The sequence below is a fragment of the Scyliorhinus torazame genome, chromosome 18, assembly GCF_047496885.1.
Source record: "Scyliorhinus torazame isolate Kashiwa2021f chromosome 18, sScyTor2.1, whole genome shotgun sequence".
NCBI classification, from domain to species: domain Eukaryota; kingdom Metazoa; phylum Chordata; class Chondrichthyes; order Carcharhiniformes; family Scyliorhinidae; genus Scyliorhinus; species Scyliorhinus torazame.
The window spans coordinates 21,757,010-21,769,442 of NC_092724.1; the positions used below are offsets into that span (position 1 = coordinate 21,757,010).

At 48.7% G+C, this 12,433-nt stretch overlaps 1 protein-coding gene across 2 annotated transcripts in view; it reads left to right on the forward strand.

Moving 5' to 3' along the window:
• Positions 1–9,954, forward strand: part of LOC140395026 (colorectal mutant cancer protein-like) — a 51,855-nt gene extending 41,901 nt beyond the window's left edge. For both annotated transcript variants that reach the window (XM_072482350.1, XM_072482349.1), the window contains 4 exons: positions 4,196–4,375; positions 5,049–5,122; positions 7,562–7,684; positions 8,684–9,954. In XM_072482350.1, coding sequence (XP_072338451.1) covers positions 4,196–4,375; positions 5,049–5,122; positions 7,562–7,684; positions 8,684–8,858 — 552 coding nt within the window. In that variant the 3' untranslated portion in view covers positions 8,859–9,954. The remainder of the gene's footprint in view (positions 1–4,195; positions 4,376–5,048; positions 5,123–7,561; positions 7,685–8,683) is intronic.
• The last annotated feature ends 2,479 nt before the right edge of the window (positions 9,955–12,433 follow it).

Consider the following 12,433-nt stretch of genomic DNA (forward strand, 5'->3'; position numbering starts at 1 on the left):
GCCAGCTCGCACTCCCCCCCCCCCCCCCCCCCCCCCGCTGCACTCCAACATCCCCTTTTTAACTCGCGGGGTCTTACCTGCCCATACAAATCACAAGATCACCTTGTTGACCCGTTTAAAAAAGGACCGCGGAATAAAGATGGGGAGACACTGAAACACAAACAGGAATCTCGGGAGAACCGTCATTTTCACTGTCTGTACCCTCCCAGCCAGTGACAGCGGGAGCATGTTCCACCTCCGAAAATCCTCCTTCAATTGGTCTACTAGTCGGGCCAGATTAAGCTTGTGCAGCTGTTCCCATTCCCGTGCCACCTGAATGCCTAGTTACCGAAAGCTTCCCCCTACCACTCTAAACGGCAGCTCCCCCAATCGCCTCTCCTGCTCCCTTGCCTGGATCGCGAACATCTCGCTTTTCCCCATGTTCAATTTGTAGCCCGAAAACCGGCCAAAATCGCCCAGAATCCCCATAATTTCTTCCTTTCCAATGGGTCCAACACAAAAAAGAGCAAATCATCCGCATATAGCGAGACTCTGTGTTCCACCTCCCCCCCCCCCCCCCCCCCCGGACCAGTCCCTTGCAGCCCTTTGAGGCTCTCAGTGCAATTGCCAGCGGTTCTATGGCCAGTGCAAACAACAGCGGGGAGAGGGGGCACCCCTGCCTCGTCCCCCAGTGCAGCCTAAAATAGTCCGATTTCAGCCTGCTCGTCCGAACAATTGCCGCGGGCGCCTGATACAGCAGCCTGACCCAGTCAATGAAGCCCCGCCCAAATCCAAACCACCCCAGTACCTTCTACAGATAATCCTATTCCACCCGGTCAAATGCCTTCTTTGCGTCCATTGCGACCACTACCTCTATGTCCCTACCCTCTGGGGGCATCATGATAACATTCAACAGCCTTCTTCCATTGGCCGCCAACTGCCTCCCCTTAACAAATCCCGTCTGGTCCTCCCCAATCACGTCCGGGATGCAGTACTCAATCCTTGAGGACAAGACCTTAGCTAACAATTTGGTGTCTACATTTAGTAGCGAGATCGGTCTATAGGACCCGCATAACTCCGGGTCCTTATCCCGCTTCAGGATCAATGAGATAGTGGCCTGTGACATCGTCGGGGGAAGCCCCCCATCTCTCCCTTGCCTCATTAAATGTCCTCATCAGCAGCGACCCCAGCATCCCAGAGAACTTTTTGTAAAACTCCACAGGGTACCCATCCGGTCCCGGGGCTTTACCCGACTGCATGGTCTTCAGCATATCTGCCATCCCTTCCAACCCGATCGGGGCCCCTAGCCCTTCGACCAAGTCTTCATCAACCTTCGGGAACTTCAGCCCTCCTAAGAATTGCCTCATCCCCTCCAGCCCAGCTGGGGGTTCCGACTCATAGTCTGCTGTAGAATTCCTCGAACGCCTTATTGACCCCAGCTGAATCTCCGACCAGGTTCCCATCCCTGTCCCTTACTTTCCCAATCTCCCTGGCCGCCTTCCGCTTTCTAAGCTGCTGCGCAAGCATTCCACTGGCCTTCTCCCCATATTCATAGATCACCTCCCTCGCCTTCCTCAGCTGCTCCACCGCCTTCCCTCCAGTTAACAAGCCAAACTCCACCTGAAGCCTCCGTCGTTCCCTTAGAAGCCCTGCCTCTGGGGTCTCCGCATACCTCCTGTCGACCTGTAGTATTTCCTTTATCAGTCGGTGCGTCTCTGCTCTGTCTGCCTTCTCCCTGTGGGCCCGTATCGAGATCAGCTCCCCTCCAATCACCGCCTTCAGCGCCTCCCAGACCACCACAGCCGGAACTTCCCCCGTGTCGTTGACTTCCAGATAGTTCTGGATACATTTTGTCAGCTGCCCACATACCTCCTCATCAGCTAAAAGTCCCATGTCCAGCCTCCAGTGCGGGTGCTGGCTACTCTCCTTGCTCACCTGTAGGTCAACCCAGTGCGGGGCATGATCCACGATCGCTGAGTAATCAGTGTCCACTACCCCCGTCAGTAAAGCCCTGTTCAGGATACAAAAGTCAATCCGGGAGTACACTTTATGCAGGTGCGAGTAGAAGGAAAACTCCTTCACTCTCGGCCACCCAAATCTCCATGGGTCTACCCCCCTACCCCCCCCCCCCCCCCCCCCCCCAACTGCTCCATAAACCCCTTTAGCTCCTTTGCCATTGCTGGCACCCTGCCTGTCCTTGAGCTAGACCGGTCTAGCCCTGGATTAATGACTGTGTTGAAGTCCCCCCCATAACCAGCTGGTGCGAATCCAGGTCCGGGATCTTCGCCAACATCCTCCTTATTAACTCCACATCATTCCAATTCGGGCGTACACATTCACGATTACCACTGGCAGCTCCTCCAGCTTTCCACTGACCATAATGTACCGACCCCCCACGTCCGCAATTATTCTTCCCGCTTCGAATGACACTCGCTTATTAATCAGGATTGCGACCCCTCTAGTCTTAAGAGTCCAGCCCCGAGCAGAAAACCTGTCCGACCCACCCCTTTTCTTAGTCTGACCTGGTCAGTTACTCTAAGGTGCGTTTACTGCAACATTGCCACGTCCGCCTTCAGTCCCCTCAAATGCACGAACACGAGTGCCCTCTTAACCGGCCCATTTAGCCCTCTTACATTCCAGGTGATCAGCCTGGTTGGGGGGCTTTGCCCCCCCCCCCCCCCCCCGGATCAGCCATCACCTTTCTTGGGCCAGTCTCCAGCCCGCGCCACACGCATCTGCAGGCCCGCCACCGGCAGCCTCCGCCCCCGACCTCCTATTGTCCCACCGCGAATGTCCCTCCCCCATCAGCAGAACATTTGCCCCCCCCCCCTCCCTAGTAACAGCACTATACATACAGCCCCTTCCAACAAGTATACCATCTGCCATTGTGTGAAACATTGACTGAAACAATGTCTGGATTCCCACAGTCAAGAGACTTTAAATAATTTTTACCTCTCTACTACATCAATTAGCACCTAAAACTATGATAAATCAATAATTTATCAGTATTGATAAATTTGTTGGGTAAGAGTTACGGAACCAAGCTGAGTGAACGGAGCTTAGATTCAGATCAGCCATGATCTAAATTAATGGCAGAACAGGATGAAGGGGCTGAATGGCCTCCTCCTGTTCCGATTGGATTGTAGAAGCTTCCAGCAGAAAAAGAGGCCATTCGGTGCATGGTGCCGATGCCAGCTCCCACTACCCCGCCCCGTCCCCAACAGCTCTGCAACTTGCTGCAATTCAATTCACTTTTCAATGAAAAAGCAAAATGCTGCAGATGCTGGAAATCTGAAATAAAAACAGAAAGTGCTGGAAAAACCCCCCAGCAGCGTCCGAGGGAGAGAGAAACCAGAGTCCAGTGTGACTCTGCTTCAGTTCCGGGGAAGAGCTGCTGTGTTTCTCCAGCACTATGAACGTTATTACTGAATCTGCTTCTGCTGCCCTTACAGGCAGCACAGTCCGGTCTCAGCAACTCAGGCAGCACAGTCCGGTCTTAGCAACTCACTACAACTTGGTGTAAAAGCTTTCTCTTCACATCGTACTCTGGTTCTTTTGGCAATTATTTCAAATCTGTCTCCCTCTGGTTTACCAACCCTCTCGTTTCTCCTTATTTACTTATCAAAACCCCTTTATGACTTTTTTAAAAAAGTAATATTTTATTCCAAACATACTTCAACGTAGCAACATACAGTTGGGGGGGGGGTAAATATTAGCCCCAGGACAAAAGGGGGAAGCCCCCATTCTTGTCCAACAGTGCCATGCAATCTTAAATGCCTATTTGTGACGGAAGACAGGGCCTCGGTTGAATATTTCATCCAGAAGATAGCGCCTCCAACAGTGTAGCACTCCCGTCAGCACTGGCACTCATCATGCAGCCTACATTGGGGGCTTAACTCGCTAAAGCCTCGTGGCCTTCTGGCCCAGAAGCGAGAGTGGAACCAACTGAGCCAAGGTGACACATGGCTGAAGTAGTGCAAGGTGATTGGTGGAATTTGTATCTCAGTAACAGTCAGGGGGATCGTAGTGCGGTTTGAGGGGGTGGAAAACATTAAAGGGGGTCAATGCCCTTCTTACAATGATCATTGTCGAATCTGGGTGACCTTTGCTCTTCATTGTCCTAGTTACTTGTCACATGTCTAAGTATATATTTGTTATCACATGTCTAAGTATATATTGAGTCTCTGTGACCTGCTCCTCCTTGATGAATTATCAGGATGAGATGTCGTGGCTGAAAGGTCAACTGAGTTGGGTGAAGAAGGAGAGGAGGGACCTGGAGCAGAGTCTGCGATCCCAGGAATCTCAAGAGGTGGCTGCAATCCTCCTCCTCGCACATTGGCAAGCAGAGCGTGAGGAGTGTCTGCAAGGGAAGTCCATCGCGGACTGCGTCAAGGAGGTACGTCCATAGAGAGGCAGCACGGTAGCTCAGTGGTTAGCACGGTAGCTGCACAGCTCCAGGATTTCAGGTTTGATTCCCGGCTTGGGTCACTGTCTGTGCAGAGTCTGCACGTTCTCCCCGTTCATCCGGGAACTCCGGTTTCCTCCCACAGTCCAAAGATGTGCAGGCTAGGTGGATTGGCCATCCTAAATTGCCCTTAGTGTCCAAAGGGGTTGGGTGCGGTTGCTGGGTTACGGGTATGGGGCGGAGGTGTGGTCTCAAGTAGGGCGCTCTTTCCAAGGGCCTGTGCAGACTCTATGGGCCGAATGGCCTCCTTCTGCACTGTAAATTCTATGGACAGAGATACCAGTCGGCATCCAGCTATCCGATTAATGCTGCAGCAGCATTCCTGCTCCTGACCACTATCTGCCAGCAAGTGTGAGCGTTTCGGCCTGTGGCTTTGACAGGATGCTCGGTAAGACATCCTGCCAACTGGTCTGGCATACAAAACCTGGCCACGTGACGAGATTGGCGCAGTTGACTGCTGGACCCCCCAGTGGGTCCCAGTCAGAGATCGTATATCAAGGGCAGGAAGAAAGTGAAAACAACAAAATAAAATCAGAGCAGTCAGAATTGTATACTCTTAATTGAGTTTCTAGTCAAGGTCTGATTGACTCTGCTCCATTTTCAGGAGACTCCACCATCAGAAGCTCTTGCAATCTGCGGTGACCAGCGAGTGTCTGAACTCACTGCAGCCTCCACACGGTAAGCACAGAATATACTAGATGTTGAGGTGACCCGCAAATTAAATCACGATAGAGATGGACAGTGTACCTATTGATTATCCCAGTTTATTAGAGAGGGAGTTTAAACTCTGAGTCAGAACAGACTGGAGGCACTTCTCAAGTTTCCAGAGCACGAGCCTGACCCTGTGGATTACTTGTCCAGTGACATCACCACTATGCCACCGCCTCCCCTAAATGCAGCTCCAACAACACTTTTGAAGCTTGACACCATCCAGGACAAAGCAGCCCACATAATTGGTACCCCGTCCACAAACATCCACGGCAGCATTGTGGATAGCACAATTGCTTCACAGCTCCAGGGTCCCAGGTTCGATTCCGGCTTGGGTCACTGTCTGTGCGGAGTCTGCAAATCCTCCCCGTGTGTGCGTGGGTTTCCTCCGGGTGCTCCGGTTTCCTCCCACAGTCCAAAGATGTGCGGGTTAGGTGGATTGGTCATGATAAATTGCCCTTGGTGTCCAAAATTGCCCTTAGTGTTGGGTGGGGTTACTGGGTTATGGGGATAGGGTGGAGGTGTGGACCTTGGGTAGGGTGCTCTTTCCAAGAGCCGGTGCAGACTCGATGGGCCGAATGGCCTCCTTCTGCACTGTAAATTCTATGATTCCCTCCAATGCTGGTGCACAGTGGCAGCTGTGAGTACACATCGACAAGACGCGTTGCAGGGACTCACCAAGACTCCTTCGACAGCTCTTTTCAAGCTTTCCGCTGTCATCGAGAAGAACAAGGTACTTGGGAACACAATCACCTGCAGGTTTCCTTCAAAGCCACACATTTTCCAACTTGGAAATATATCACCGTTCCTTCACTGCTGCTGGGTCAAAATGCTAGAGCTCCCTAATAGCACTCTGGGTGTACCTACCATGGACTGACTGTAGCGGTTCAAGAAGGTGAGTTACTCTCTGCAGAACACCCAGTTTCTTGACCTGTTCTTGTAACCAGAGTATTCATATTGTTAGTCCAGTTCAGTTTCTGGTCAATGATGACCCCCAAGATGATAATGGCAGGAGATTCAATTATTGTAATGCCATTGAAAATCAACAGGTGGTTAGACTGTCCCTTGTTGGAAATGGTCATCACCTGGCACTTGTGTTGGAGTGACTTTTACTTACTGATTGCAGTGTTGGTTGCTGACTCTGTACCTTCCATAGGGAGCAGGACTGTTTCTGACTGGAGCAGAGATTGCACCACAGAGAAGGTCGATAACATTTGCTCCATGTGATCTGTACAGGTTTCCATTGCGTGAGAGGGCCAAGAGAGAATTTTCCCAAGTAATTATTCCCAATTCGGCCCTGGCTTTTGCTTTTTGAGATTTTTGTGTCCTCCCCAAGGAGATTAAATGGCAGGGGAGAGGAGAGAGAGGTCACCATTGTGTGCGGGGGATATTTGAATGGCCAGCTGGGCTCTTAACATCTCTCAATTTTGAATGTTATTTGCATTCCCTTGAGGGTTATCCTGCCCTCTCCAGCGGTGTAAAGGAAGTACAGAGTAAGGTGACCATTATTAGCGAGGCAGTAAGTCAGCTTGTTGCCCTTAACCGTTCCCCCACAGTCTGTCCCTGGGTGACATTATATGTAGCTCCCAGCTGAACTACCATTGATTTATTCAGGATGCTTAACCCTACCTTCTCCATCACCTCTCCTGACCCTCCGTATTGCTCCATTCTGAATATGTTCCCGAACATCAGGAGGAGGTCACTTTCTTCACCCCTCCATTGCCTCTGATTTATCACAATGCTTGTCTGACATCCAGTATCGGAGCAGAAATATTCCACGACCAAATACTGCAAAGGCTGAAGTCATTGCTCACCAAAGGATGAGGAGCAATATAAAACAAAAAGAAAAAGCTGATACAAAGTAGTGATGATCCTCTGCACTGGGAATGTTATAAAGACCCATAGCTCTTTGAATAAAAATTATACCAGTCCTGGGAGAGTTTGATGGGGACAGTGTAGAGGGAGCTTTACTCTGTATCTAACCCTGTGCTGTACCTGTCCTGGGAGTGTTTGATGGGGACAGTGTAGAGGGAGCTTTACTCTGTATCTAACCCCGTGCTGCACCTGTCCTGGGAGTGTTTGATGGGACAGTGGAGAGGGAGTTTTACTCTGTATCTAACCCTTGTGCTGTACCTGTCCTGGGAGAGTTTGATGGGGGCAGTGTAGAGGGAGCTTTACTCTGTATCTAACCCCGTGCTGTACCTGTCCTGAGAGTGTTTGATGGGGACAGTGTAGAGGGAGCTTTACTCTGTATCTAACCCCGTGCTGTGCCTGTCCTGAGAGTGTTTGATGGGGACAGTGTGAGATACAGGCCCACTCTTGGGCAGCCACTCACTGAGTACGGTTGCTGTGTTTAACGTGATGTTTGTGAAAGTTTCATGAGTAAAACTGATGTGAATTGTTTCACAGAGAGAAACAGCTGAGAGAACATATCGAGGAACTGGTGACATCACTGGAAAAACTGATAAGAAACAATAATATTGAGAAGGATCAGTCCGAGGAACTAATCAGTGAGCTGAGGAAAACATACAGGTATCTGGGGAAACAGGGTGAATGGGCTAAAAAGGGGACTGCTTATCTTTTATGTACACCAGAACTATGCATCATGTTCTAGCAGTGGTCGAACCGCACGACGTCTGCAGGTCTGAGCATGGAGAGGGTGGTATTATTCCTGCCAAGTTCAACAAGCTCAGCAGCTGATGAGGACCAAGGGGCAGGGGTTCAACCAGACTTCACTTCCTTCGATCTTTCATTCTCTTTCCCACTCTTCTCAATCCTTATGTCCAGTAATCTGGATCTGAATCTACACAGGAACAGGAGGAATCTGCATTCATCCCCTCTATCTTGTCCCACCATTCAATTAGATCATGGTTAATCTGTATATTCACTTCCCCCACCCCCTGCACCTTGGTGGTGTAATCCTTAATCCCTCTAAAATTATGGAATCCCTATAGTGCAGAAGGAGGCCATTCGGTATCCCAACAAACATTTATCAGTCTCAGACCCCCCCCAGCCTTTTTGAGGGGAGTGCGGGAGAGTTCCAGATTTCTACTCCACTATTATGTGTGGACGCAATTGCTGACATCACAAATTTTAAAATTCTGTCCCCTTGTTCTGGCCACCCCCCCAGAGGAAATAGTTTCTATTGACCCTATCAAATACTTTAATCATCTTAAACATCTCTGATAGGTCGCCCCTTCATCCTCTAAACCCGAGGGGATACAAGGTTAATCTATTGAACCTGGCCTCATAATTAAACCCTTTTGGCTCTGGTATCACTGTGAATCTGTGCTGCACACCCTACCAAGGCAAATATCTCCTTTGTGAGGTGCATTGCCCAGAACTGAACACAGTTCCTCTAGACAATGATGTCATCCCTTTATATTCCAATTTCCTTTAGATAAAAGCTAATGGAATGCTCGCCTTTTAAGATATTTTTGTACCTGTCCACCAACCATTTTGTGTAGTTTCTGAATTGAATGATCAGATTGAATAATTGCTCTGATTAAAACTCTCATTTCCTTGGGGCAGCAACTTGTCAACTGCGTACAGAAACACAAAGAGGAAGTACGAGAACCAGCTGAGCAAACTAGAGTCGCAGGTCAGCACCATGTCGGAGCGACAGGCTGCGCAGATACAATCTCTGGAGGGCAAAGCGAGGAGGCTTCAAGAGGAGCTGGACAATGCCAACGGCACACCATTGTAACAGAGATCTCAGAATCAGGACAATCTGCATTTCCACAAACGTTTGTCAAAATCTTTGGTGTTGAGAGAGCATTCACACAGAACCTACCCTCGAGGGGGTGAAATGGATGGGTAGATTCCACACGAGGGGAAAAGAGTGTACGTGGACTGTGGGGGGAGATCACATGGTTGGGTGGAATCCATGATAGGGCAGAGCACATCCTAACTGGGTAAGGATTGGATTTAATTGCCTGAATGGTCTCTTTTCATTCAGTGCTTTTCCCAAAGCTCATTGTGAATCTCGGGTAAATCGGTTTCCCAGCTCTCACTTTCCAATGAGATCTCTATCGGTCTACTTCAGTCTTGCACGAAAGTGATTTCATACTACGATTGTTTTACCAACCTTCCTCAGTCGCCATAGGCGTGAGATACTCTTTTAAGGCTTCGTATAATTCAGGTAAATTATATAAATTTTACAAGGGGTTTATGACGTGGTTGGGTAACTTTTCAGAGGGGGCATCTGATCGCATCAAATCCCACAACCTATGGAAGAATTTAAATGCTCACAATTTATAGGAAAGTTAATCCTAAAACTTTTGGGTGTGTGCAAATTTCCATTGTAAATCCAAGTGCAAAATTAAAACCCCAAATTCAGGTACACAACTAAAGTGATGTTCGAGGATTCAGAGGGAGATTGTGCACAAACAAATAATAGATTCTTAGGGTAGCACGGTGGCGCAGTGGTTAGCACTGCTGCCTCACGGCGCCGAGGTCCCAGGTTTGAATCCCGGCCCTGGGTCACTGTCCGTGTGGAGTTTGCACATTCTCCCCGTGTTTGCTTAGGGTTCACCCCCACAACCCAAAAGATGTGCCGGGCAGGTGGATTGGCCACGCCAAATTGCCCCTTAATTGGAAAAAAAAATGAATTGGATACGCTAAATTTATTTTAAAAAAATAATAGATTCCTTGCCACCTCCAAAGTTCTTTTCTCCATTTTCTTTTGTATTTACACAATCGAATTGGAGGCCGCCATTCAGCTTATTGTGTCTGCATTAACTCTGGAAAAAACTATTGAATTAGTCGCACTCTCCAATAAATGTTCCCTTTTTCAGCATTTATCCTCAGAAGTTATTATTGAATCTGCATCTCTTTCAGACATTCCACATCACAACCTGCTGGATTGATACATTTTTCCTCACCATCCACACTTCCCTCCTCCCTCTGGTGCTTTTGGGAATGAATCTTAAATCTGTGTCCCTCTCTGTTTTTTTCCTTCACGGGGCGCCACTGGGCGAGGCCAGCATTTGACGCCATTCCTAACAAGTGATTTTGGGGGGGGGGGGGGGGGGGGGGGCACGGCGGCGCAGTGGTTAGCACTGCTGCCAACGGCGCTGAGGACCCGGGTTCGACCCCGGCCCAATCTGTGAGGAGTTTGCACATTCTCCACGTGCCTGCGTGGGTTTCACACTCACAGCCCAAAGATGTGCAGGTTAGGTGGATTGCCCCTTAATTAGAAAAAAATAATAATTGGGTACTCTAAATTCATTAAAAAAATTAATAGAAACGAGTGATTTGCCGCGTCATTTTCAGAGGGCAGTTGCTGTGGGTCAGCAAATCACAGGTAGGCCAGACCAGGCAGGGACGGCAGATTTGCTTCCCTAAAAGGACATTAGTGAACCCGATGGGTTATTACAACGATTGATGACCATTACTTTTTCAAAATAAATTTCGAGTACCCAATACATTTTTTCGAATTAAGGGGCAATTCAGCGTAGCCAATCCACCTACGCTGCCCATCTTTGGGCTGTGGGGGTGAAACCCACGCAGACACGGGGACAACGTGCAAACTCCACACAGACAGCGACCCAAAGCCGGGATCGAACCTGGGACCTCGGCGCTGTGAGGCAGCAGTGCTAACCACTGCGCCACCGTGGCTGCCCTTTGATGACCATTACTGAGATTAGCTTTCAATTCCAGATTTTATTAATTGAATTTAAATTCCACCAGTCCCTAGATCAATGAAACAAAAGTAAAATACTGTGGATGCTGGAAATCGGAAATAGGAACAGAGAATGCTGGAAAAAAGCCCCAGCAGGTCTCGCAGGATCTGGGAAGAGAGAAACTCTGCACAGATGCTGCCAGACCTGCTGCGTCATTCCAGCATTCTCGGTTTTCATCCCCAGAGCATTGTCCTGGGCCGCTGGATGACATAACCACTAGACCACCTCCCCACAGGTTCCGGAGCTCGTTGCCACTGGAAACACCTACTCCTTATTTACTCTCCTGCTGATTTAGACCATCTCTCTTCTGCTCTAAGGAAAATGATCCAGAGGTGCATACTCCTCTCTACATTGAACCTACTGCTAGGTTAATTGGAGTGAGTTGATAAAGAAAGATGGTATGTTTCTCTGGGTGCCAGTGAGGGAGCAGCCATGCTGTCTGGATGTTGAGTGTTGGATTAGCTGAGCTGTCTCATGGTCAGAATAATTGAGTGATTTGGAGAGCTCGCGAGGGATTTCAGCTGCAGCTTCCTCTCCAATAATAATAACAATCTTTATTATTGTCACAAGTAGACTTACGTTAACACTGCAATGAAGTTACTGTGAAAAGCCCCTAGTCGCCACACTACGGCGCCTATTCTGGTACACTGAGGGGAGAATTTAAAATGTCCAATTCACCTAACAAGCCATCTGTCAGGACTTGTGGGAGGAAACCGGAGCACCCGGAACGAAACCCATGCAGACACGGGGAAAACGTGCAGAATCCGTAGACAGTGACGCAAGACGGGAATCGAACCACTGTACTGCCGTGCCGCCTACTCACACATTCCATCAAGAACCACCTTGCGATCTAAACCGTGAGCCCATGGCACATGTTCCAGTTAAATCCTCACTCCCATGACCATTTTTATAATTATAAAAATGTTTATAACCTGAGGTTTAATTTAATAACAAGGGAAACAAAAGCTTGCAAAACGAAAATGCTAGACTGACACTGTGCTGCACTGTCAGAGGTGCTGGCTTTCCAACAAGATGTTTAGCAAAGGCCTAGTCTGACTACTGGGATGGATGTAAAAGGTTCCATTGCACGATTTTAAAGATGAGCAGGGCAGTTTTTCCTGGTGTCCTCAGACCAACATATATCCCTCAAACACCATCACAAGAACATTGAAGTGATGTACAACACTGATGTAATGTACAAAATGCAGCAACAGATCTGTGCGCAGCAAGCTCCCACAAACCGCAAATGACCAAACATCTGTTTTTTAAGATCTTGATTGAGGGGTTGATACTGGCCCTCAGATACCTCTCCTGTTCTTCTTCAAAATAAGTTACATCCACTTGAGTGACAGGATCTTGATGTAACATCTCATCTGAAACATACCAGGGAGTACTGCACTAGTGTCAGTCTGGAGTTGTGTGTTCAAGGCCTCGAATGGGTCTTGAATCCACAACTTTCTGACTCAAGTGAGTACACCATCAATTGAGCCACAGCAGACGCCTCGGAAACATTTTACCCCCATGTACTCTCTCAAAACACCTTAAAAGCAAAGTGTTCATCAGATCAAACTAATAATTCATTTGATAAAATGGAGAG